The sequence below is a fragment of the Bos javanicus genome, chromosome 7 (assembly GCF_032452875.1).
Source record: "Bos javanicus breed banteng chromosome 7, ARS-OSU_banteng_1.0, whole genome shotgun sequence".
NCBI lineage: Eukaryota > Metazoa > Chordata > Mammalia > Artiodactyla > Bovidae > Bos > Bos javanicus.
The window spans coordinates 39,841,162-39,866,552 of NC_083874.1; the positions used below are offsets into that span (position 1 = coordinate 39,841,162).

The following is a 25,391-nucleotide window of genomic DNA, read 5'->3' on the forward strand; positions in this document are numbered from 1 at the left end:
GAAGTTGAGTTGGTGGATCATAATGTCATTCCACTTTTAATTTTTTGAGGAACTCCGTACTGTTTTCATAGTGGCTGCATCCTCTACATTTCCACCAACAGTACATGAGGGTTCCCTTTTCTCCACATCGTTGCCAACACTTGGTATTTCTTGCTTCCTTTTTAACAACCATACCAACGGGTGTGAGGTGATAGCTCATTGTGATTTCAATTTGCATCGTGATTTAATTTGGTGATTAGAAATATTGAGAACCTTTTCATGTGCTGGTTGCCATCTCTATGTCTTCTCTGGAAAAATATCTCTTCATATCCTTTTGCCCATATTTTAAATGGTCTCTTTGGGATTTACTGCTATTGAGTTATATGAATTCTTTATATAATTTGGGTATTAATCCCCTATCTAATATGTAATTTGAAGATATCCCTCCCATTCATTAGACTGTCTTTTCTATTTGTTTATAGTTTTTCTTGCTGTGCAAAATGTTTTTAGCTTGATGGAGTCCCACTTATTTATTCTTGCTATTCTTTGTTTTTAGTGTCACATTCAAAATGTGATTTCCAAGACTAATGTCAAAGATCTGCTTCGCCATGTTTTATTCTAGGAGTCTTGTGCTTTCACATCTCCCATTTAACTCTTTAATCTACTTTGAGGTAATTTTTGTGTATGCTGTAAGATAATGGTTCAGGTTCATACTATTACATGTGGTTTTCCAATTATTCCCACGGCATTTTTTTTTTTTTTTTTTTTTTACTTTTTGGTCATGCCGCATGGCATGTGGGATCTCAGTTCCCCAACAAGAGATGGAACCTGCACTCCCTTCATTTGAATAGGCGAGTATTAACCACTGGACTGCCAGGGAAGTCTCCCCAACAGTGTTTATTGAAGGGACTACCTTTTACATCTTTGTTTTCTTGGTTCAAAATATTATCTTGTAAACAATTTTCTGAATCTATTAAGATAATCATTGATTTTATTCTTCATTTTATTAAGATGACATATTACCTTGATTTACTTGTAGATGTGGCACAATCTGTGCAACCCTAGAATAAATCTCAGTTGATCATTGCGTATGATCTTTTAAGTGTATTGTTCCATTCAATTTGAAATACTTTGTTAAGTATTTTTTTCATCTATATTTATTTATTAGGGCTATTGGCATGCCATTTTCTTTTCTTGTGGCATCTTTGCCTGGTTTTGGTAGCAGGGTGACACTGATCTTATAAGTAAATTGAAAGTGTCCCCTCCTCTTTTGTTTTTTGGAAGAGTTTGAGAAGGTTTGGTATTAATTCTTTTTTGAATGTTTGGTTCCAGACTGCTTTTGCTCAGAGATTTTGATTATAGTGATATTATATTGATTCAATCTCCTTACTAATAATGAGTCTATTCAGATTTTCTTTTTTTCATGTTTTAGCCTTGATTATATGTTTCTGGAAATTTATTCAGTTTCTCTGGGTTGTCAAATCAATTTGTTTATAATTGTTCACACTTTTCTGGTACTCCATATTTCTGTAGTGTCATAGTACTGTGTTTGTTTCCTTTCAGACTTTATTTGAGCATTCTGTTTTTACATTGGTGTGTCTAGGTAAAGGTTTTTCCATTTAGTTTTTCTATTTATAGAACCAGTTCTTGGTGTCATTGTTTTTCTATTGTATTTTTAACTCTATATAATTTATTTCAGCTCTATTCATTATATTTTCTTCAGTATATTGTATTTTTGGCTCATTTGTTCTTTTTCTACTTACTTGAGTTATAAAGTGAGATTGTTTATATGTGATTTTTCCTGTTTTCTTTTAAATGTAGACATTTATTGCTATGAACTTTCCTCTTAGAATTCCTTTTGTTGCATTCCATAAATTTTGGTTGTTGTGTCTCTTTTTATTTTTCTTTCATGGTATTGTTGACGATTCTTTTGATTTTTTCAGGTGTTTTTTTTTTAATATAAATTTATTTATTTTAATTGGAGGCTAATTACTTTACAATATTGTATTGGTTTTGCCATACATCAACATGAATCTGCCACGGGTATACACGTGTTCCCCATCCTGAACCCCCCTCCCACATCCCTCCTCGTACCATCCCTCTGGGTCAGCCCAGTGCATCAGCCCCAAGCATCCTGTATCATGCATTGAACCTGCAGTGGCAATTCGTTTCATATATGATATTATACATGTTTCAGTGCCATTCTCCCAAATCATCCCACCCTCGCCCTCTCCCACAGAGTCCAAAAGACTGTTCTATACATCTGTGTCTCTTTTGCTGTCTCGCATACAGGTTTATTGTTACCATCTTTCTAAATTCCATATATATGCATTAGTATACTGTATTGGTGTTTTTCTTTCTGGCTTACTTCACTCTATATAATCGGCTCCAGTTTCATCCACCTCATTAGAACTGATTCAAATGTATTCTTTTTAATGGCTGAGTAATACTCCATTGTGTATATGTACCACAGCTTTCTTATCCATTCATCTGCTGATGGACATCTAGGTTGCTTCCATGTCCTGGCTATTATAAACAGAGCTGCGATGAACATTGGGGTACACGTGTCTCTTTCCCTTCTGGTTTCCTCAGTGTATATGCCCAGTAGTGGGATTGCTGGGTCATAAGGCAGTTCTATTTCCAGTCTTTTAAGGAATCTCCACACTGTTCTCCATAGTGGCTGTACTAGTTTGCATTCCCTTCAACAGTGTAAGAGGGTTCCCTTTTCTCCACACCCTCTCCAGCATTTATGGCTTGTAGACTTTTGGATAGCAGCCATTCTGACTGGCATGAAATGGTACCTCATTGTGGTTTTGATTTGCATTTCTCTGATAGCTTTCATCCTTCTTTATGGTCCTACTTTCTCATCTGTACATGATTACTGGAAAAGCCATAGCTTTGAATATATGGACTTTTGTCAGCAAAGTGATGTCTCTGATTTTTAATACACTGTCTAAGTTTGTCATAGCTTTTCTTCCAAGAAGCAAGTGACCTATTTAGCAAACTCTAAGTTACTGTCATTGCTGAGTTTAAATGTGTCACAAATAAAGTTTCCCAGAAGCAAAGTCAGATAGACTTTGCATGCAGAAACTTTATTGGAGAATCTTCTCAGTATGAAGACCTATAAAATGGAAAGTTAGCTAAGGAAGCAAAACTGGATACAGAGAGAAGTGGTCTATGATGCCTATGTGTAGTGCACTGGAGTTGGGGAACTCTGGGGAGCTCTGGACTTGGATGGGCCATCAGAGTCAAACTGAGGCAAGGTAGTCAAGCCTTTGTAATCCTCCATTGACCTCTCCAGGCATCCTCCACTATCCCAAGGAGAAGCAAGGCCTAGGGCAAGATGTCTCTTCTGAACTATGGGCAATTGCTTGAGAAGAACACAGCTGAAAGCTTCCACCTGTCAACTCTTTCAACAACCATGGAATGAAGGATGTGTGTCTTCTATTCTTGTAACTCTGTCAGCCCAACTTTTTGTCCAAATTGTCACACTCACCATGGACATGATAGATTGAGCTGATGTCTAAATTTGACTAACCTTAATCAGAGAATGACTTTTATTTTTAGTATGGCACATTCATATCTCTTCCAATGAAACTACAGTTGGTTGGGTCAGATTTCCTGGCCCCAGAGCACATCTCCAGGTGCTAAAACCAACCTAGTTCTGCCCAACACCACAAGAACACCTCCCCAGAAGTTTCTTGAGAGCACCAGCCACTTCCTTGTTCCTCAGGCTGTAGATAAGTGGGTTGAGCATAGGGGTAATCATGGTATAGAAGGCAGAGACCGCCTTGTCCTGCTTGGAGGAATGATAGGCCTGAGGCCGCATGTAGGTGATCATGGCAGCCCCGTAGAAGAGAGACACAGCTGCCATGTGAGAGGAACAGGTAGCAAAGGCCTTCTGCCGACCTTCAGCAGAACGCATGTGGAGCACAGTTATCAGGATCCTCAGATATGAGGCAGAGATGACAGAGAAGGGCAGGAGCAGCATGAGGACACAGCACACATAGATCATAGTCTCATAGAGGGAGGTGTCAGCACAGGCCAACTTGAGCACAGCAGGGACCTCACAGAAGAAGTGGTCAATCCCTTGGGAGCCACAGTAAGGGAATCGTAGTGTAAAGACAGCCTGGATCAGCCCATCCACGAGGCCAAAGAGCCAAGACCCTGCCACCATGAGCCAGCAGACACGGCGGCTCATGACCACTGAGTACCTCAGTGGGTTGCTGATGGCCACATAGCGATCATAGGCCATGAAAGCCAGCAGGAAGCACTCATCCCCCAGGAGGGTGAGGAAGAAGAGGATCTGGAGCCCACAGCCTGTGAAGGAGATGGAACCATGGCCCATAAGATAGTCGATGGCCATCCGTGGTACAATGGTGGAGATGAGCATGAGGTCCATGAGTGACAGCCAGCTGAGGAAGAAGTACATGGGGCTGTGGAGACGGGAGTCAGTGTTGATGATGAGGATCATAAGCCCGTTGCCAGAGAGGGCCACCAGAAACATGGCCATGATGATGGAGAAGAGGAAGAGGTGCAATGGTGAGTGTGTGAAGAGGCCCAGGAGGATGAAGTGGGAGATGAGAGTCTGGTTTCCCAACAAAGCCATTGTTCCTTCAGAGGGACGTGCCATAGAGAGGACTGGGATCTGGAAGCAGGAGGTTTGTGTTCAGTGCCATAATATGAAATCATTGCAAATTTTTCCAATATGTTGCCCTCTTTATATGTTATTTGATTTAGAATAAAAGAAAAAATATCCTAACAGAAATGCAGGATACTTCTGTTGCCTTTACTTTTAAATCTTTCTGCACACAATTGAGAAGCCTGTCTTAACCATTATTATTAAAGTAAACACTGCTTCTACTTCTGCTAGGATTGGTCTGTACTCCAACCCACAGATGCTGCTCCTATAGAGTTCTGGGCAGGCCTCACTAAAGGATTTCTTTTTCTCCAGAAAAGACCTAAAGCAGCAAAGACATTAACAACTGTGTGAACTGAGCATTTTTATGACCTTTATGAATCTCAATTTTCTTATCTTAAATTGGGATAACAGCTATCTTTGAAGTAATAGTAAAGGTTGAAGATGACAGCATAAGCAGTGTCTTGTAGCACAGAAATATTACTGATATTACTTGATCATTTCTCATGTGCCAAGCACAATGATGAGCACTCTATAATCATATTTAATCCTCATAACTACTAAAAATTATCATTTGCCCCATTTGTGAAATGGAGAAAGTGAACAAGTGGGGATTAAAAATTTTTATAATCAACATTAGATGAGATATAGGAAGGTAAATATGAAACATGAATAAGAATTTATAGGAAAAAAAGTATGTAGAAGATGGAACCTTAAAAAAACTTTTTAAATACACCTCAGACTACACAGTTCTACTTATAAGAATTCATCTTACAAAAACATTTACACATATATGAAATGTTGTGTTGACAACAGGATTTGGTGTAGATTTGTTTATAGTGGAAGAAAGATCACAAAAGATCTAAATTTCTATCAATATAGGAAAAATTGAATAAACAATGGAATAATAAACTGTAAAAAAGAAGCAAAATGAGTTTGCTTTTTATGTGTTTATATAGAATTCTCCCCAAATAATATTGTACTGTGAAAAAGGTACATGACAGAGCAGTTTTTGAGCTATATTACATACTATATAATTACATGCCATAATTATATGTTATATATACCTATAGAAATTATGCTTTATGTTTTATAATCATATAATTATTCTATATTATACATCATATATCATGGAATACAACATAATATTACATTTTACTGATATGTATTAAAAAAGAAATGAGTATGTGTCTGTATATATTTATATCTATAAACTTAGTGTAAAATCTCTGGAATTAAACAGAAGAGCTAGTAATGCTGCTTACCTCAGAGGAAAGAATGAGAAGAAGATTGCTGAGACCTAAGTTAGGGGCTTCCCAGGTGGCACTAGTGGTAAAGAACTTGCCTGCCAATGGAAGAGACTATAAGAGATGCAGGTTCAATCCCTGGGTTGGGAAGATCCCCTGGAAGCAGGCACAGCAAACCACTTCAGTATTCTTGCCTGGAGAATCCCATGGTTAGAGAAGCCTGGTGGGCTACAGTCCACAGGTCGTAGAGTCTGATGTGACTGAAGCAACTTGGCATGCCCACAAGTTAGGAAAAGAATCTTTATGGTATATGATTTTTACCTCTTAAATTTTACTCTTTGTGAGACAATATATACTTTTTATGGAGAAGGAAAGGGCAACCCACTCCAGTATTCTTGCCTGGAGAATCCCAGGGACAGGGGAGCCTGGTGGGCTGCCGTCTCTGGGGTCGCACAGAGTCGAACACAACTGAAGCGACTTAGCAGCAGCAGCATATACTTTTTAAAATACATAAATATAATATTGAGATGATAACCAACAACATTTGTCATGGAAATCAATCAAGTGATAACCAACATTCATTCACAACATGTTGTAGATGCTTAATAGATCTGGACATCTTACTGGACGAAGAACCAAAAAATTTTCAAGAGTAAAGCAATGTTTTACAGACCAGAGTAAAAAGTGAAACTGCCTCTTTAATTATCAGAATATATAAAGTCTGATACTGGTGAAGTAACAGGACAATTGACAAAAGTAACAAAAAAGAAGTGCGGGATCAGGCACGTATGTGTGAAAATTTTAAATTGGATTAAAATACCATAGTTTAATTTCTGTGAGTAAAGAATATTCAATAAATGATTTAGGGCAATTTTTCACCTGTTTGAAAAATCTTTAAAAATTAAGTCCATAATTGTACCTCTCAGTAAAACAAATTCCTGGAAGCTTAAAGATTTAAAGTGAGAAATTTATATTATTGGAAGAAATATGGGAGAATGTGTCTGTGCCCTTGTGGTAGGATTGGTCTCATTAATTACAGCAAAAGGAATGAGCAAATCTATAAACTATTATATATAATGATAAAAATCTATAATATAATATATTACCAAATACATATCCTTTTCATATTCAAACCATATAAATAATACCCACAAGTCAATAAGAAAAACAATGAACATGATGAGCAGTAATTCTCAGCAAATAGACTGCAAATAGCATCAATAAAATGACTTTATTTCACAAGTAACTAGAGAAACTCAAATTAAAAGAGAGATACACTTTTACATATCAGGGTGGTATAAAGCTTGGTAATGCTAAGTGTGGGGAGACAAGAAAATGAGAAATAAGTACATGTAATGTGCTGAAGGACACAGAATATAACAGTGGTTACTTCTGGAGAGAGGATTAAGACTGGGTAAGGATGGTGGTCAAAGAAGACTCTAGTTAAACCTGTGATGTTTGAATTTTTAATAATAAGAACATGTTCTTATGAAACTATCTCAAAAAACTGCAGAGGAATGAACACTTCTGAATTCATTCTGTGAGGCCATCATCAGCCTGATACCAAAACTAGACAAACATATCACAAAAAGAAAAAAATTACAGGCCAATATCTCTGATGAATACAGATGCAAAAATCCTCAGTAAAACACTCACAAACCAAATGCAACAATGCATTAAAAGGCTCATACACCATCATCAAGTGGCTTTTACCCCATGGATGCAAGGATTTTTCAATATTTTCAAATCAATCAGTGCAACACACCACATTAACAAATTGAAGAATGAAAATCACATGATCATCTCAATAGATACAGAAAAAAATTTAGTTAAAATTCAGCATCCATTTATGATAAAACTCTTTGGAAAGTGGGTATAGAGGGAAAATATTTCAACATAATAAAGGCCATAAATGACAAACACAACTAACATCATAATCAACAGTGAAAAACTGAAAGAATTTCCTTTGATCTGGAACAAGACAAGGATGTCCACTCTCACCACTTTTACTTAACATAGTTTTGAATGCTCTACCATATCAACCAGAAGAGAAAAATAAATAAAAGGAATCTAAATTCAGAAAGAAGTAAAACTGTTTACAGGTGACATGATGTTATACACAGGAAATTCTAAAGATACTACCAGAAAACTAGTGGAGCTCATCAGTGAACTCAGTAAAGTTGCTGGATACAAAATTAATATACAGAAATATGTTGTATTTCTCTATACTAACAATGAAACATCATCAAGAGAAATTAAGGAAACAATCTCATTTATCATCACATGTAAAAATGAAGTATCTAAGAATAAACTTACATAAGGTGGCAAAAGACCTGTACTGCAAAACCTATAAGACACTGATAAAAGACAGCACAAACAGATGGAAAGATACACCATGTTCTTGTATTGGAAGCATTGCTATTATTAAAATGACTACACTACCCAAGGCCATCCATAGATTCAATGCAATCTCTGTAAAATTACAGTGGCATTTTCCACAGAAGTAGAACTAGAAAAGTTTTTTAAAATTTGTATGAAAATACTAAGACCCCAAACAGCCAAAACAATCTTGAGAAAGAAGAATGAGGCTGGAGGAATTGTGCTTCCTGACTTCAGACTATACTACAAAACTACAATAATCAAAGCACTATGGTACTGGCACAAAAGCAGAAGTCTAGATCAATGGAACAGGATAGAAAGCCCAAAAATATGCCTATGCACTTCCAGTCAATTAATCTATGACAGAGGAAGCAAGACTCTATGATGAAGAAAAGATAGCCTCTTCAACAAATGATGCAGGGAAAACTGGAAGTCACATGTGACTTTATGAATGTTCTAATGAAGTTAGAACATTCTTTAACATTGTATGCAAATAATAAGCTCAAGTGGATTAAAGATGTAAATTTGAGACCAGACAGTATAAAACAGAGGAAAATATAAGCAAAACACTCTTTGACATCAATTGCAGAAATATTTTTTGGCTGTGTCTCCTATAGTAATGGAAATAAAAACAAAAATAAACAAATAGGACCTAATTAAAGTTAAAAGCTTTTACAAAGCAAAGGAAATCATAAGTAAAAAGACACTCTGAGGGTTTCAGAATGGGAGAAAATATTTGCAAATGATGTGACAAATAAGGGATTAATTTCTAAAATAAGGAAACAGCTCATACAGCTCATTATATACATAAAAAAAAAATCAAAAAGTGGGAAGAAGACCTAAATATACAGTTCTCCAAAGAAGACATACAGATGGATGATAAGCATCTGCAGAGATGATCAATATTGCTAATTATTAGAGAAATGCAAATCAAAACTACAGTGAGGTATCACTTCACAGCAGTCAGAATGAATGGCCATTAATAAAAAGTCTACAAATAATAAGTGCCAGAGAGGATGTGGAGAAAATGAACCCTCCTATGCTGTTGTTGGGAATGTAACTGCTGCAGCCACTATGGAGAATGATATGGAGGTTCCTTGAAATATTAAAAATAGAGTTACCATATGACCCAGGAATTCCATTCCTGGGCATATATCTGGAGAAAACCACAATTCATCTGGATATATGCACCCTGATGTTCATTGCAGCACCATTTGCAATTGCTAAGACATGGAAGTAAGCTAAATGTCCACTGACAGAAGAATGGATAAAAATATTTGGTACACATATATGTATATATATACAATGGAATATTAGCCATAAAAACAAATGAAATAATGCCTTTTACAGCAACACGGATGGACCTAGAGATTATCTACTAAGTGAACTATGCCAAAGACAAACATCATATGATATCACTTACATGTGAAATTGAAAAAAATAATATAAATGAACTTATTTCCAAAACAGAAATAGACTCACAAACATAGAAAACAAACTTATGTTTAACAGAGGGAATAGTGATGGGGTGTGTGTGTGTGTGTGTGTGTGTGGTATATGAGGAATTAACATATACAAACTACTATGTATAAAAGAGATGAACAAGGACTGTATGGCACATCTTGTAAAAACCTATGATGGAAAAGAATCTGGAAAAAAATAAATATATATATATATAGCTAAATCACTTAACTGTATACATGATGCTAATATGACATTATAAATTAACCATACTTCAATATTTAAATGGTCAAAAAGAAATGCAAAAAAAAAGACAATAAAATATCTTTAGATGAATGTTTCAAACAGAGTCCGTGTGACATGTAATTAAGTAATGAAGCTCAGATGTTTAGAATTTTGTATTGAATTAGAGGTAGGCAAAATGACTTTACCAGGCCTGCACAAAGAAAAGTGACAAGGAGGAAATCATGTAGATAGAATGACTAATGAATTTACTCTTATTTTAAATCATGACATTATGTCTTGAAAAGATTTTAAAAAGGCTTGTAGTCATATTGCTTTTTTTGAAAAATGTTTTTGATTCTAAGACCTGTAACAATTCTCAAATTTTAGTGCTCATAAAAATTATTTCTGATGCTGATTAGAACAGCAGGTTTCTTTTGCCCCATCTAAGAGCTATTAAATGAGGAATCTTAAGTTTATGCACAATGAAGTTTTGAGATAAGCTGGCAGAAAGTATCCCCCCTACACGTCCCCCATTTTTTTCTTATTATTGAACTTGCCTTTACTAAATCTCTAACTGGAGTCAAGTCACCTTCCATTTCTGTCTTTTTTATCTCTCAAATTTTATTGAGATAAAATTGACAAATAAAATTTTATATATTTAGATGTGAAAAAAAACAGTAAGAACATGTTCATATATTCCTTAAATTTTTAAGTGAAGATTGTCATAAGCAGGTAATTGATGCACCTGGAACATCCTTTTTCTTTTGCTTGTTTTGTAACATAACATTATAAAACACATCCAAGGAATTAGCAATTAGGAAAATTTTAAAGTAATAAATTAGTATTTTAACATGTTTTTATAGAAAAAGTAATCAATCAGATACTATTCTCAATGTCACTTACCTCTGGGGTGTTGTGGTGGATCTCTTTGTTGTCACAGCTACCTGGCCACACACATCAGTCATAGCACACGTGACCAAATTAACAATCCCATCCCAGGCAACGACTGGGACTATAGTCCTCATAGAACATAGAGCAATGGCACTGATGCAAGCAAAGTGTGAGAGAAAGAAGATGAGGGATTAGAAAGGAGAAGGATGAAGAGAAGCACTAACAACAGACCAAGAAATCAAGGGAGAGATGAAAGGAGTAATGGGAAAATGTCAAGGAAAATGAGACTTGATAAAACAGAAAAAAAAAATGAGAGAATGTGTTGGAATATAAAAAATTATTCTTCCCCTGATGAGACAGAGAAGGCAGAGAACACAGACATAGTGGGAAAAGGGAACACAGATGCTGAGAGAGAAGGATCAGGGGAAAGCCAATGGCACAGACGGGAGAAGGCACAGGAAGAGGAGTGCCTGAGTGCAGAGGGCAGCCAGGCAGAGGCACAGAGCTCTCCCATAACCAATGCAACAGTAAGTTCTCTGAGTTCTGCGACTCTGGGGGTTGTGAGAGCCCAGTGTCTGACTCTGCCTACCCTTCTGGGAGGAGCTATGGAGCAGACTGCATTATCTGCAACCTCTTTTGGCTTCTGTGGTCAACTTTGCCCTCTTTGGTGTCTTGTCATACTTGCCCTGAGGCCTCCCCCAAGCACCGGAGGCAGTAGTTTTCAGTCTGCACAGAAACCATGTAAAGACCTGATGCTTCCCAGCTTCCTCTTCCATCACTGGAACATTCTGTGCTTATGTTTAAGAGCCTGGCTTCTTCCAGGTGAGCAGGTGTCCATAGAGCCTGTAAGGCCAAGCTCAGCAGATCCAGACATTCTAGACCTCCTTGTTGAGAACCAGACTTCATCTCCATCTCTATATGCCTAAATCAATTCAAGTTCTTGCTGGACAGAGCCTGTACTTGTATCCATACCATCTCATCTGCCTGGAATGCCTTCCCTGATCCTTCTTTCATTCAATAGATATTTAATGAGCATTCACTATGTGCCTGGTAATGTGCTAAGTACCGAGAATAAAGGGAATAAGCAGATACACTTTCCTTCTGGGAGATGACCTCTCCTCCCATCCCTGAAACCCTGACTCTTCCATCAAGTTTCTTCTCCTCAGTAATTTCTCCTCTTTCCTATATCATTTGTCTGGAATCAATAAGATACTGATTACAAGTAATGCCCTGTTGACCAACAGAACATCAAAGGTTCCTAATACAGGGATTTATGAACCTCCAAACTGTATGTACAATCTGGTGTTTATGTGAACAGTCATGGACAGAAAATTCACAGTTTTCTTATATTCCTTTAAAAAGTAAAGACTTTGCTTTTATTTCTGAATTGAAGTTATTTATCTGGTGGAGGTACTTACACTTTCAAAAATGGATTTCCTCAATCTTTTATTATGTTTACTGAGCATAAAGCCCATAAGTGTGGTCCCTGTGTGTATTGCTTATATTACCTATTCACACCTGAGAACATTTAGCATCGGGAAAGGTGGCAGCCGGACAAGTACCATGAGTTCAACTTTCCTGTCCTTAAAGGTGCCAGAGAAGAAATTCTCAACTTTGGGATGAATCAGAAGTTTCCTGGAACCCAGGAAGTGATTTTTGATTCTCAAGAATAATTGGAATACCTCAGACTGAGCAGAGGCCAAATATTTCAGGCAGAAGGAAGAGACAGAGCTTGAGGCAGAAAAGAGAAAGCAAAAATTGATGGAGGAGGCAAGTTGAGTCCCTTGACTGAGCAGGGGTCCACACAGGGAGACAGTGGAGGGAATCTGCTCATGAATGCCGTACTTAGGAGATGGAACTTTATATTGATACATCACTGAGTCATGGTTAAGAAATAGGATCTGGCCAATTATTAGTTTGGGGCAACTGCTCGCTGAGCCTTTCATCTCATCTGCAAAGTGAGGACAAGAATAATCACCTTCCAGGGTGGTTATGAAGATTGAGTTTATGTGTTCAAAAGCACCAGACATTTGCCTGATTCACACAGAAAACACATAACAAGTGGTGGGCATTGTTGGTGCCCACAAGTTGGTGGGCTGTTGAGCAAAGGAGCAGATTATGCCTGTTCACTGGATGGCAGACAGACAGGAAGACAGGAGAAGAGAAGAAGCTACTAATAATCAGTTTGATGGTCCAGGCTGGAGACAGCTCTGGGGTGTGTTACCTGGGACAGGTTCCTTAATCATTCTGTTGCCCAGTTTTATCATCCAATCTGGCAGTGAAAATAAAATACGATAATGTATGTGAAGTCTCTACTCCATTGCCTGGTTCATTGTGAGTACCCAACACACCGCGACAGCTATAATCATGTCTCCAATTTCATCACTTATTGTTCCCTGGACAAAGATGAAGTGTAAAGAAGGAAAGTCTTTTTTCTTTTTTTTTTTTAAGTGCATGGCAGTTCTGGGAAAAGACCACAAAAGCTTGTCTTCAAGAATTGGAAACATAAGCACAAACAGTAGATAAGCATGAGAACCTTTCAAAACCTAACAACCAGGTATCAGAAACACTGTCCCAGTACCTTGAAGGGGCCAGTTTCAGGTAGTCTAGCCATTGTTGCACCTCTTTAGACTTGAAAAGACAAATCGTGCACACTCTCCCTATAACCTGTGATGAGATCCTATGGAAGTAAATTTCTTTTTCTGGGTCTCAGTCTCACACCTGTAAAATGACAGGTTGGATGCAGCAACACTCAGCTCCTTCCTAGTTCTACCCATGGATTAGAGAATTAGGAGAAAAAATACTTCAAAACAAAATCTGACCACACAAGAGTCTTCTACCTTAAGAGAAATAGTAAGTAGGAGAATGGCAAGGATAGTTATGCATTGAAAAAAACATCTTAAGCGTTTCATAGTGGAGAGGTGAAGTATCAATACGAGATGCAGAGAAGAGCCAGACCTGAAACTATATAATCAATGACATGAGGAAGACCTGGAGAATCATGAGGCAGGTTCCACTGGCAGCCCTGTGTCCTGGGTGAACAGATTAGATTCCACACCCCAGGGAGGGCTGCTGTGATCAGTCAGTTGGGTCTGTAACAAAGTTCCTCTTAGTGCAGAGAAAACTGCATATTTCCATCTTCTTAAAGGAAATAGGGCTGAAAGAAGCAGAAGGGAACCATTAAACACAGAGAAGAGAAATTTCCAGGGGAAAGAAAGGCTTATTTGATCAAAACTCTTCTAGAATTTCCTTCTATCTTGCTTGTGAAAGTAGCAGTTGACCAAGATGCCTGGGGCACTCGCCATCCAATCAGCAGAAAACATTCAATGCTTCCCACCAGGACTGTCTGAAGAAATTCAATAAGACTCATTAAAATGAAAATAGAATAGCTCAAAAAAGAAACCCAGAAAATCCTGGGAGAGAGAGATTCATACTCAAACACTGGCAGAATCTTTAGAAGTTAAGAAAAGTCTTTCAGAAACAAAAATCAGAGCACAGAGAGACCATATAGCCCTCATCCAAAAGGAGAACAGTGGAAGAGGGCTGCACCAGGAGGAGACAGGCTTCTAGCTGGGAGCCAGCACACAGCCTCTCATCTGTGAAAGAACCCCTTACTGGGCCAGATTCAGCATCTAGCTCAGGGGTTTTATTCCTTGTCACTTCTCACTGCCACACATTTTTCTCCCTTCTGCTGTGACTAAGGAAAGTTACTTCTGCTCTTACAAGTCCTCAGAGAACCCTTCTCTGCCACATCTCTGTCCCCAGTCTGTTGCAATTAAACCTCTTGGGAAAGGAAGACTCTTGCAAAGTTCTCTGCTCACCAATAAACAAACTCTTTCCCAGGGGTACGTGGAGAAGAAACTGGGGAGAGATTCTCTGGGTCAGTCCAGGAAAAAGTGTCTCTCCCTGGGCTTAAAACTCGAACAAGAAATGTTGGCTTTTGCTCTGGGTTATGGCTCACAATATGAATGCCCAATAAATACTGTATGTAGGTGAAGACAACAGGGTATCTTCCAGAGTCTTCCAGACTGTTGCCCCTCTGATTTCGTTTACCTCCTCCTGTTGCCTAGGCTATGAGACATTCCCATCCAAGATGACACTGATGCTTCTAAACTCAGAATTCAGTTCCACTGGAATTCAATGAAGTCCTAAAGAGGTCAAAGATTCAACAAACACTTTGCTAGGACAAAGGTCACCTGTCCCTGAACTGACCACTTTTTGCCCACTTTTCCATCAACTCACACCCAGCTGAACTTCTGTCAGACTAAGAAATTTAAAGGTATAGCACAGACACTTGACCTTAAAGTCAGACAGAGCTGGGTGTCAATATTTTTAGACTTCACTCTAGGCAAAGGACCCATCTGAACACCAGTTTTCTCATCTTTAAAATGGGAATAATGATTTTCACTATAATGTGTTTGTTGTGAGGCTGAAATTGAAAAGATAACTGAAGTCATCTCCCCATTATAATTTCTAAGAATTATAGTTACTAGTATGACTTCCCTCCATTCTCTCTAAAGCCCCCAAAACAGAGACAAATACAGACTTTACAAAAATAGTTTATAAAGCTTATTAAGCAAATAACAAAGCCACAAGGGAAAAAAATGTTGAGGAGAGAAAAGAATCTATTTCCCAGTTATCACTTTATAATATTCAAAATATCCAGTTTTCAATGCAAAATCACAAAGCATGAAGAAAACAAGAGGGTAAGATCTACTCACAGAACAACTGAACAGAAGTTGTCCTTGAGAAAGCACAGATATTTGACATATCAGAAAGGACTTTAAATCAGCTGACTTAAATATTCTGAAAGAGCTAAAGGAAACCATGGACAACGAGCTACAGAAACTAGAAGAACAGTTCATGAATAAATAGAAAATATCAATAAGCAGATACAAATTATAAAATGAAATAAATAGAACTTCTGAAGCTGAGAAATGAAAAACTCACTAGGGGTATCAGTAGCAGATTTTAAAAGGCAGAAGCAGAAGACAAATCAGAGAATCTGATGATAGATAAATTTAGATTATCAGGTCTAAGAACAAAAATTTTTTTAAATGACAAAAAAAAAAAAAAGAGCCTAAGAGATCTGTGTTATATAATCAAATATAGCAACATAGGCATTTGGAAATTCAAGAAAGAGAAGAGACAAAGACGCAGTAAGAATATTTAAAGAAGTAATTGTTGAGAACTGTTCAAGTTTGATAAACACATGAAAAAACACATGTAGGAAGTTCAATGAACTCCAAGCAGCACAAACACAATAGAGATACATTATAATGAAATTGTTGGAAGCCAAAGACAAGGAGAGAATCTTGAAAGCAACAAAAGAGAAACAACTCATCATGCACATGAGCTCAATGAGATTAACAACAAATTTCTCAGAAACCCTGAGACCATAAGGAAGTACCCTGACCACTTAAACCACTGAAATTAAAAAAAAAAAAAAAAAAAATCAACAAAGAATTCTATATTGAAACATACATACTACCATATGTAAAATAGTTATCCAGTGGGTATTTGCTGTAAGATACAGAGAACCCAAAGCTGGTGCTCTGTGATAACCTAGAGCAGTGGGATGGGCAGGGAGATAGGAAGGAGGTTTAAGAGGGAGGGGACATATGTATACCTATGGCTGATTCATGTTGATGTATGGCAGAAACCATCACAATATTGTAAAGTAATTATCTTCCAATAAAAAATATTTTTAAAAAAGTCCACAGCTAATATCATGCATAAGGCTGAAAGGCTGAAAAATTTCCTTCTAAGATGAAGAAAAATACAAAGATGCCAGTTTTCATCACATCTGTTCAACACGGTACTAGATTTAAATATATATATTTTTGACTTTTGAAAAAAAAAAGAATTTTATATCAGGCTAAATTACTCTTCAAATAAAGGAGAAATAATATATTTTTAGCTACACAAAAGCCTTTAGATTACATTATTAGTAGACAAGAAATGTTAAAAGATGTTATTCGGGCTAAAAGGAAAGGTCGCTAGATAGGAATTTGAAGTCATATGAGAAATAGAGAATTCTGGCAAAAGTAATACAAGTATAAAAACTAGTATTACTGTATTTTTGGTTTTCAACTTTCCTAAATTACTGAAGATGGTGCCGAAGGTGAAGAAGGAAACCCCTGCTCCTCCTAAAGCTGAAGCCAAAGCAAAGGCTTTGAAGGCCAAGAAAGCAGTGTTGAAAGGTGTCCACAGCCACAAAAAAAGAAGATCCGGACGTCGCCCACCTTCCGGCGGCCCAAAACACTGCGGCTCAGGAGGCAGCCCAAATATCCTCAGAAGAGTGCCCCAGGAGGAACAAACTTGACCGCTATGCCATCATCAAACTCCCCCTCACCACGGAGTCAGCCATGAAGAAAATAGAAGACAACAACACACTGGTATTCATTGTGGATGTCAAGGCCAACAAGCACCAAACTAAACAGGCTGTGGAGAAGCTCTATGACATTGACGTGGCTAAGGTCAATGCTCTGATCAGGCCTGATGGAGAGAAGAAGGCGTATGTTCGACTGGCTCCTGACTGTGATGCTGTGGATGTTGCCAACAAAATTGGGATCATCTAAACTGAGTCCAGCTGGCTAATTCCAAATATAAAAGTTTTCACTATGAAAAAATAAAATAAAATATAAGTATATTAAGGAAGATTATAAACCTGTGCTAAACAATGTGTAAAGATGTAACATTTGTGACAACAGCAAAATAAAGAGAGACAGAGCAATGTAGGGGGCAAGGTTTTATATATAATAAAAACAAAGTTACAATAAATCAAACTAGATTCTTGTAAATTTAAGATATGAATTGTAATTCCTATGGCAATTGAGAAATAAATTTATGTACAATATACACAAAAGGAAACAAGGAGAGAATCAAAACAGTACACTAACAAAAAATAAATTATATACAAAAGACAGTAATGGAAGAAGTGAGAAACTAAACATCTGTAAGACATATAGAAAATAAATATCAAAATGGCAGAAGTAAGTCTGTCCACACCAGTAATTACTTTAAATTTCAATGAATTAAACTCTCTTATTTAAAGCAAATATTGGCAGAATAAAACATGATCCAACTATGCTATCTTTAAGAGATTCACTTAGATTCAAAGACATAGGTTAAAAATTTTTTAATGGAAAAAAAACATTCCATGCAAATTTATCAAGAAAAAACTGGAGTGGAAATACTGATATCAGAACAGTATAGTTTAAAAAAAAACTGTTACAGAGGAGAAGGTGAAGATGTTGGAATAGGAGGAAAGAGAACCCCAATGAAAATATCAAAAATACATCTACATGTGGAACTGTTCTCACTGAAAAGTAACTGAAGACTGGCAGAAAGAATTCTGCACAACCAAGGTTGTAAGATGATCCACAGAAAATCAGGTAGGAAGGGAAGAGAATCAGTCCAATCTGGCCTGTGAACCTGGAAGGGGACTTAGAGGAAAAGGGAGATTATAGAGTGGAGATCCTCCTGTGGTAGTGAGATTCGAACCAGATTTGGGTGTACCAGCCCTGGGCACCAACAGAGGGAAGATGAGCCCCTTTGGTGGGTTGAAGGGCCAGTGGGACTAATAGGAAGTCTGTGGGAAGTTTGGGCTTGGCTCAGGAGGAGTGCACATGCTCCCTAAGCAGGGCAGAGAAGGCAGATGGACAACTGCATGAGTGGCTGGTCAATTTCCCATGACTACTCTAGTGGGCTGCCCTGCCAAGTGAACACTCCAGCTCTGCTTGGAAGCTCAGGTATGAGACACAGAGGAGGCTCAGACCCTAAGGGGCATCTGAGCAGAACAGGGGTAGCCATTACCAGCACTCACATAGGCAGCTCAGCAGCAGCAGCTCTGGTCTCTCCCAGCAACCATACCACCACAGCTTGTGCCCCTACTTATACCAAGAGTCCATACAGGCCTCACGTACTTGGAAGAGCAGCTCAACACCAGGGCAAGAGCAGCAGAGTCCAAGGGAAGAGCCAGCTGTGAGAGACAAATGAGGCTCAGACCCAAATTGCTGTGTGAACAAGGTAGGGGCAGCGAATACAGGTGCTTACTCCAGCAGGGCATCAGAAGCACTCATATCTCTGACCCCAGATGGACTATCACAGCCCATGCTCCAGACAACATCAGCTACTCTGGCCCCAGCACTACTAACCTCTGGGGAAAGGATTCTGTGCTGGGAGGGTTGAGAGCACCACTAAAAAGAAATGAAGCCAGCTTAGGCCCAGCCTTCAGAGTTTCTGCTCTAGCAACTTCAGACCTGCCTCCAACCCTGATAGGGAAGTGACAGCCACTGAGAAGATGGGAAGCTCTGAAACACACCTAGCTCAGGCCCTGGCCCCACGATCTCCATACCAGCCTCCTACCAAGATGAAAGCTGCCTGAGGGAAAATGTGAATTCTGTTCCTATCGAATCCAGCTCTCCTACCAAAGTCATGGGGCATACTGCATAGGGATGCTCCCACACAAGGATATCACTTCAAGATTGCAATAGGTAACTGTTTTACCTAATTTCATAGAAACAAAGAGAGTGATGCAAAAGGAGAAGATGATATTTTTCAATTACAAGAGAAAGAGAGGAGGGAGATCAAGCTGGCAAAATAGAAGGATGTGGATGGGAGGCAGGAGGGAGGCTCCAGATGGAGGGGATAAATATATAATTATGGCAGAGAAGGCAGATGGACAACTGCATGAGTGGCTGGCCAATTTCTCATGACTACTCCAGTGGGCTGCCCTGCCAAGTAAACACTCCAGCTCTGCTTGGAAGCTCAGATATGAGACACAGAGGAGGCACATTATTATATGGCAGAAACCAACACATCATTGTAAAGCAATTATTCTCCAATTAAAAAAAAGAAGGATGTGGAGTCCAATTCCTCCCACAAATGCATAAATTACATCTATGTGTGGAACAATTCACAGAGTACCCACTGAACACTGGCAGAAGGTCTCATACAACCAAAATTGCAAGAAAGGTAACCATGTACTGGGTGGGATTAAAGGGAATCTAGATGAAGCTTGGGCCCCTGAAGGGGAGCTTTGAAAGAAGAAAGGATCCTTCACCCTAGGAACCCCCTTCACTGGCTAGAAGTTCAGCTAGAACAGATAGGGAGTTTCAGAGGACAGTGTAGCAGCTGGCTTGTGGCAGATAGAACATACAGCACCAGTGTAGACGGTCCTGGCCACCTTGCTGCACTACTCAGCTCAAGAGTGTGGTCCTGGCCACAACTGCGGATGTGCTCTGATCTACCATAGAAGCCTCACTGTTAACATGTACATGAAGAGAGGTGCAGGGTCCCATCATATCAGCCTCATTCCCAGTGTGCTCACAGCAAGCATGGCTCTGCCTCTACAAACTCTGGGAATGCACCTGCAGATTTCCCTCCTTCAGAGGCAGGGCTTAAATCTGAGCCATGTTTTGGCAGTCATGCAACTTTGATGGATTTATGCTGCCAGCAGCTTTGTAAGCTAGGCACTTGCAGAACCTCCAAGCAGGAGCTCCTGTGGCTGGAGCCGATCTGACATTAGCAGTGGTGAGTTTTGTATGTGCGTGCATGTAGAGGTTGGGGCAGGCATCTGGGCTGATTCTATAGCTCCTATGGCAAGTCCATATGCAAGAATATTTTCCTGGTGCCTAACTTTGGCGGGATCACCGGTGACTTTGTAGACACAGCACCTAAGGAACACGCAGGCTGCTTGCCAGCATTCCCGTGGTTGAGATGGGGCTGAGGGCAGTGGCAACAACAGTATGCTTGTGAGCACACACGAAATGTGACAGGTAATGCCGTAGGGTGAACCATCTGGTAGGTAGCTCCTGCAGAGCAGTATTCCATGGCTCTTCTCTCAGTTAAAGTGCTCAAGTCCCACCTACCTTACACCGCACCTTAGAACTGGATCAAGGAGCTTCTACTCCAACAACTGGGGGGTAGATCCAACCCCAACAGGGCTGTGACAACCACAGAGCAAAGAGGAAGCCCTACTCAACATCCAGTGTAGGGGCCAATCTCCACCTCAGTCACAACCCTATCAAAAGGATGCTCCTGGAGAAGGGAATGGCAACCTACTCCTGTATAGTTGCCTGGAGAATCCTGTGGATAGAGAAGCCTGGCGGGCTACAGTCAATGTGGTCACAAAGAATCCAACATGACTGAAACGACTGAGTATGCATGCCTGGCATTAAGAGGATGAAGGCCTGCACGCACTGAGGAAAGACAGATAGGCATCCATACTAAAAAACAGCCCTCACACCAAAAATTTTAGACTAACATAGGCTACACATGGTTGATCCCACATAAAAACAATCCTTTAAGGCCAGAGTAGATAACTGTTTCTCCTAAATTCAAAGAGTCAGAAAAATACAAGTAAAATAAAGAAGCAGAGGAGCCATTCCAGATTAAAAGAATAAGAGAATTCCCTTGAAAGAACAAAAACTGAAACAGACCTCTCCAGTCTACTAGACGCTGAGCTCAAAAAGGAGGTAATAAAAATACTAAAGACATTAAGAAAGGTTATCAATAACAAACAACAAGAAACTATAAATTATATGCAATGGAGTATTACTCAGCCATTAAAAAAATACATTTGAATCAGTTCTAATGAGGTGGATGAAGGGAATGAGTGAAGTTGCTCAGTCGTGTCTGACTCTTTGCGACCCCATGGACTATAGCCTACCAGGCTCCTCCGTCCATGCGATTTTCCAGGCAGGAGTACTGGAGTGTGTTGCCATTTCCCTCTCCAGGGCATCTTCCCGACCCAAAGATCAAACCCGGGTCTCCCGCATTGCAGGCAGACTCTTTACCATCTAAGCCACCAGGGAATCAGAGGTGGATGAAACTGGAGCCTATTATACAGAGTGAAGTAAGCCAGAAAGAAAAACACTAATACAGTATACGAACGCATATATATAGAATTTAGAAAGATGGTAACAATAAACCTGTATGCGAGACAGCAAAAGAGACACAGATGTATAGAACAGTCTTTTGGACTCTGTGGGGGGTGGGGGGGATGATTTGGGAGAATAGCATTGAAACGTGTATATTATCATATGTGAAACGAATCACCAGTCCAGGTTCGATGCATGATACAGGGTGCTTGGGACTGGTGCACTGGGATGACCCAGAGGGATGGGATGGGGAGGGAGGTGGGAGAGGGGTTCAGGATGGGGAACACATGTACACCTGTGGCAGATTCATGTCAATATATGGCAAAACCAATGCAATATTGTAAAGTAATTAGCCTCCAATTAAAATAAATAAATTTATATTAAAAATAAATAAATAAAAATTAAAATTAAAAAAAGGAGCCAATCAAAATTAGAAAACTGGTGTTTTCCTAGTGGTTTGGTGGTTAAGACTCTGTGCTTCCAATGTAGAGGGTGCAGGTTCAATCCCTGGCCAGGAAACTAAGATCCCACATACTATGAAGTATGTGGCCCCCTCCAAAAAAAATTAGAAAACTAGTTTTCTGGATGAAAGCTATGCTAAAGGCAATAAATAGTAAATTACATAACACAGAGGAAAATTAAGTCATCTGGAAGATTGATTAATGGAAATCACCTAACCAGAACAGTAGATAGAAAGACAAATTAAAAAAAAAAAAAGACGAAGAAAGCAACATAGGAGATCTGTGGGATAACATAAAGCAAGTCAATCTACACATAATAGGTATCCCAGAAAGAGAAGAAAGAGAACAGGATTGAAACTGCACTTGAAGAAATTATGGTTGAAAACTTCCCAAACCTAAAGAATGAATCAGATACTCAGGTACAAGAAAAATGGAGGATCTCAAACAAGGTGAACCCAAACAGACCCACATCAAAACATTCTAATTGAAATGGCAAAAGTTAAAGAGGATTCTGATGGTAGCAAGAGAAAAACAAGAGTTAGTTACAAGGGAACCCCACCAAAACTATAAGCTGATTTCTCTACAGAAACCTTGCAGACCAGAAAGAAGTGGCAAAATATACTCAAAGTTCTGAAAGGGAAATACCTACAACATAGGATACTCTACCCAGCAAGATTACCATTTAGCTAGGATACTCTACCTGGCAAGATTACCATTTAGAACAGGAGAGATAAAGAATTTCCCAGGCAAGCAAAAATTAAAAGAATACACCAATATAAACCTATCCTTAAAGAAATATTGAAAGATCTTCTCTAAATAAGAAATTAGCAAGAATCTATAGGAAAGGAAAAAAATCACATTAAGAAAGAAAATTGTTTAAATAAGCTAGTACATAGATTTTTAAAAATCAAAAATGGAAAGCAATTGTAACTATAATGAACAGCAAAAGGATAACCATGAAGATGTAAAAGAGTACATAAAAAATTTTAAATGTGGAAAAGGAGAGTAAAAAAACATAGATTATGTTTTAGAATGTGTTTGAGTTTATAAAGACTACCTGCATAAAGCAAGTAGATATAATAGTGAGTTAACATACTTGAAAACCAGAATAACCACAAGTCAAAAACATATGATAGGATCACAAGAACCAAAGAGAACTCAAGCAAAAACAAAAGAAAGACATCAAACCACAAAAGAAAAAAAAGGAGAAATACAAAATCAACTGGAAAACAAGATTTAAAATGGCAATAAATACATATTTATCCATAATTACCTTAAATGTCAATGGACTAAACCCTCCAATCAAAAGACATAGGGTGGCAAATTGGACAATGAAACAAAAGCTTACAAAATGCTTTTACAATAAGAGGCCCACTTTAGGGTGAAGGACACATTTGGATTGAAAGTAAGAGGATGAAAAAAGATATTTCATGCAAACAGATATGACAAGAAAGTGGGGTTAGCAATACTCATCAGACAAAATAGACTTTAAAACAAAGGCCATAAAGAATGATAAACAAGGACACCATATACTAAAAAAAAAAAAAAAAAGGCTCAATACAAAAAGAGGATATTATACTCATTAACATATATGCACCTAATAAAGGAGCACCTAAATACATAAAACAAGCACTAGCAGACATAGAGTAAGAAACTGACAGGAACACAATAATAGCAGGAGATTTTAACAGCCCACTGACATCAATGAACAGACCTTCCAGACAGAAAATCAATAAGGCAATAGAGATCCTAAATGAAATAATACAACACATGGAGACTAAACAAAATGCTACTAAAAATATCAATGGGTAAATGATGAAATCAAAGAGGAAATTTTAAAATATCTTCAGACAAATGACAACGAAAACACAAATCTACAAAATCTATTAGATGCAGCAAAAATAGTTCTAAATAGGAAATTCCTAGCAATACAGGCCTTCCTGAAAAAATAAACATCTTAAATGAACAACCTAAATCACCACCAAAAAGAATTAGAAAAAGAACAAACAAAGTCCAAACTTAACAGAAGGAAAGACATAATGAAGATCATAGAGGAAATAAATAGAGATTTTAAAACTATAAAAATCAATAAAGCCAAGAGGTAGTATTTTGAAAGGGTAAACAATATCAACAAACCTCTGGCCAGGCTCCCCAAAAGAAAAGACAGAGGACTCAAACACAATAAGAAACAAAAAAGGAAAAATAAAAACTTTTACTTTAGAAAGTTAGAAATACCATGAGAACACTATGAACAATTATATGCCATCAAATTGGACAACCTAGAAGAAATAGGCAAGTATCTGCAAACATTGTTGCTGCTCAGTCAGTATGTCTGATTCTTTGTGACTCCATGGACTGTAGCACACCAGGCTTCTCTGTCCACTCCTTCCCAAAGTTCGCTCAAATTCATGTCCATTGAGTCAGTGATGACATCCAACCATCTCATCCTCTCTTGCCTCCTTCTCCTCCTGCCCTCAATCTTTGCCAGCATCAGAGTCTTTTCCAGTGAATCAGCTGTTTGCATCAGGTGGCCAAAGCATTGGAGCTTCAGCTTCAGCATCAATCCTTCCAATAAATATTCAGGGTTGATTTCCTTTAGGATTGACTGGTTTGATCTCCTTGCTGTCTGAGGGACTCTCAAGAGTCTTCTCTAGCACCACAGTTCAAAAGCATCCATTCTTTGGCACTCAGCAGCCAGATATGTGTACCCCATCCACACTGATAAGTCATGAGATTCAGGCAGCACACCAAGGAGAACCATGAACTTGGGCAGTCTCCTCAGCCTTCTGTAATTCTTGAAGGGACACAGCTAAGAGTGGTCTCATGCCCAGTCTCCCAGCAGCTGAGGGATTAAGGGTCTGTGTCTTCTGTACTATGTAATCATAGAGGCTCGGACTTCCTCCCACATTGCCCATACTCAGCATGGATAGGATAGATTGAATTGATGTGCTAATCTGGCTATTTCTGGTCAGAAACTAACTTTAATTTTCAGTAGGACATATTCGGCAACCCACTCCAGTATTCTTGCCTGGAGAATCCCAGGGACGGGGGAGCCTGGTGGGCCACTGTCTATGGGGTCGCACAGAGTCGGACACGACTGAAGCGACTTAGCAGCAGTAGCAGCAGCAACAGCAGGACATATTCGTACCTCCTTCAATCAAACTACATTTGAGTAAGCCAGGTTCCCAGGGCCCAGAGCTATATATGCAGTGGCAGTGCCAAG

At 38.7% G+C, this 25,391-nt stretch overlaps 1 protein-coding gene and 1 pseudogene across 1 annotated transcript; one reads left to right on the top strand and one right to left on the bottom strand.

Moving 5' to 3' along the window:
* Positions 1 to 3,570: 3,570 nt before the first annotated feature.
* On the bottom strand, positions 3,571 to 4,784 carry LOC133251119 (olfactory receptor 2V1-like). Its single transcript, XM_061423187.1, has one exon. The coding sequence runs from the start codon at positions 4,610 to 4,612 to the stop codon at positions 3,638 to 3,640; it is 975 nt and encodes a 324-aa protein (XP_061279171.1). The 5' UTR covers positions 4,613 to 4,784; the 3' UTR covers positions 3,571 to 3,637.
* A 12,149-nt stretch (positions 4,785 to 16,933) lies between these two features.
* On the top strand, positions 16,934 to 17,421 carry LOC133251127 (large ribosomal subunit protein uL23-like; annotated as a pseudogene).
* Positions 17,422 to 25,391: the final 7,970 nt, after the last annotated feature.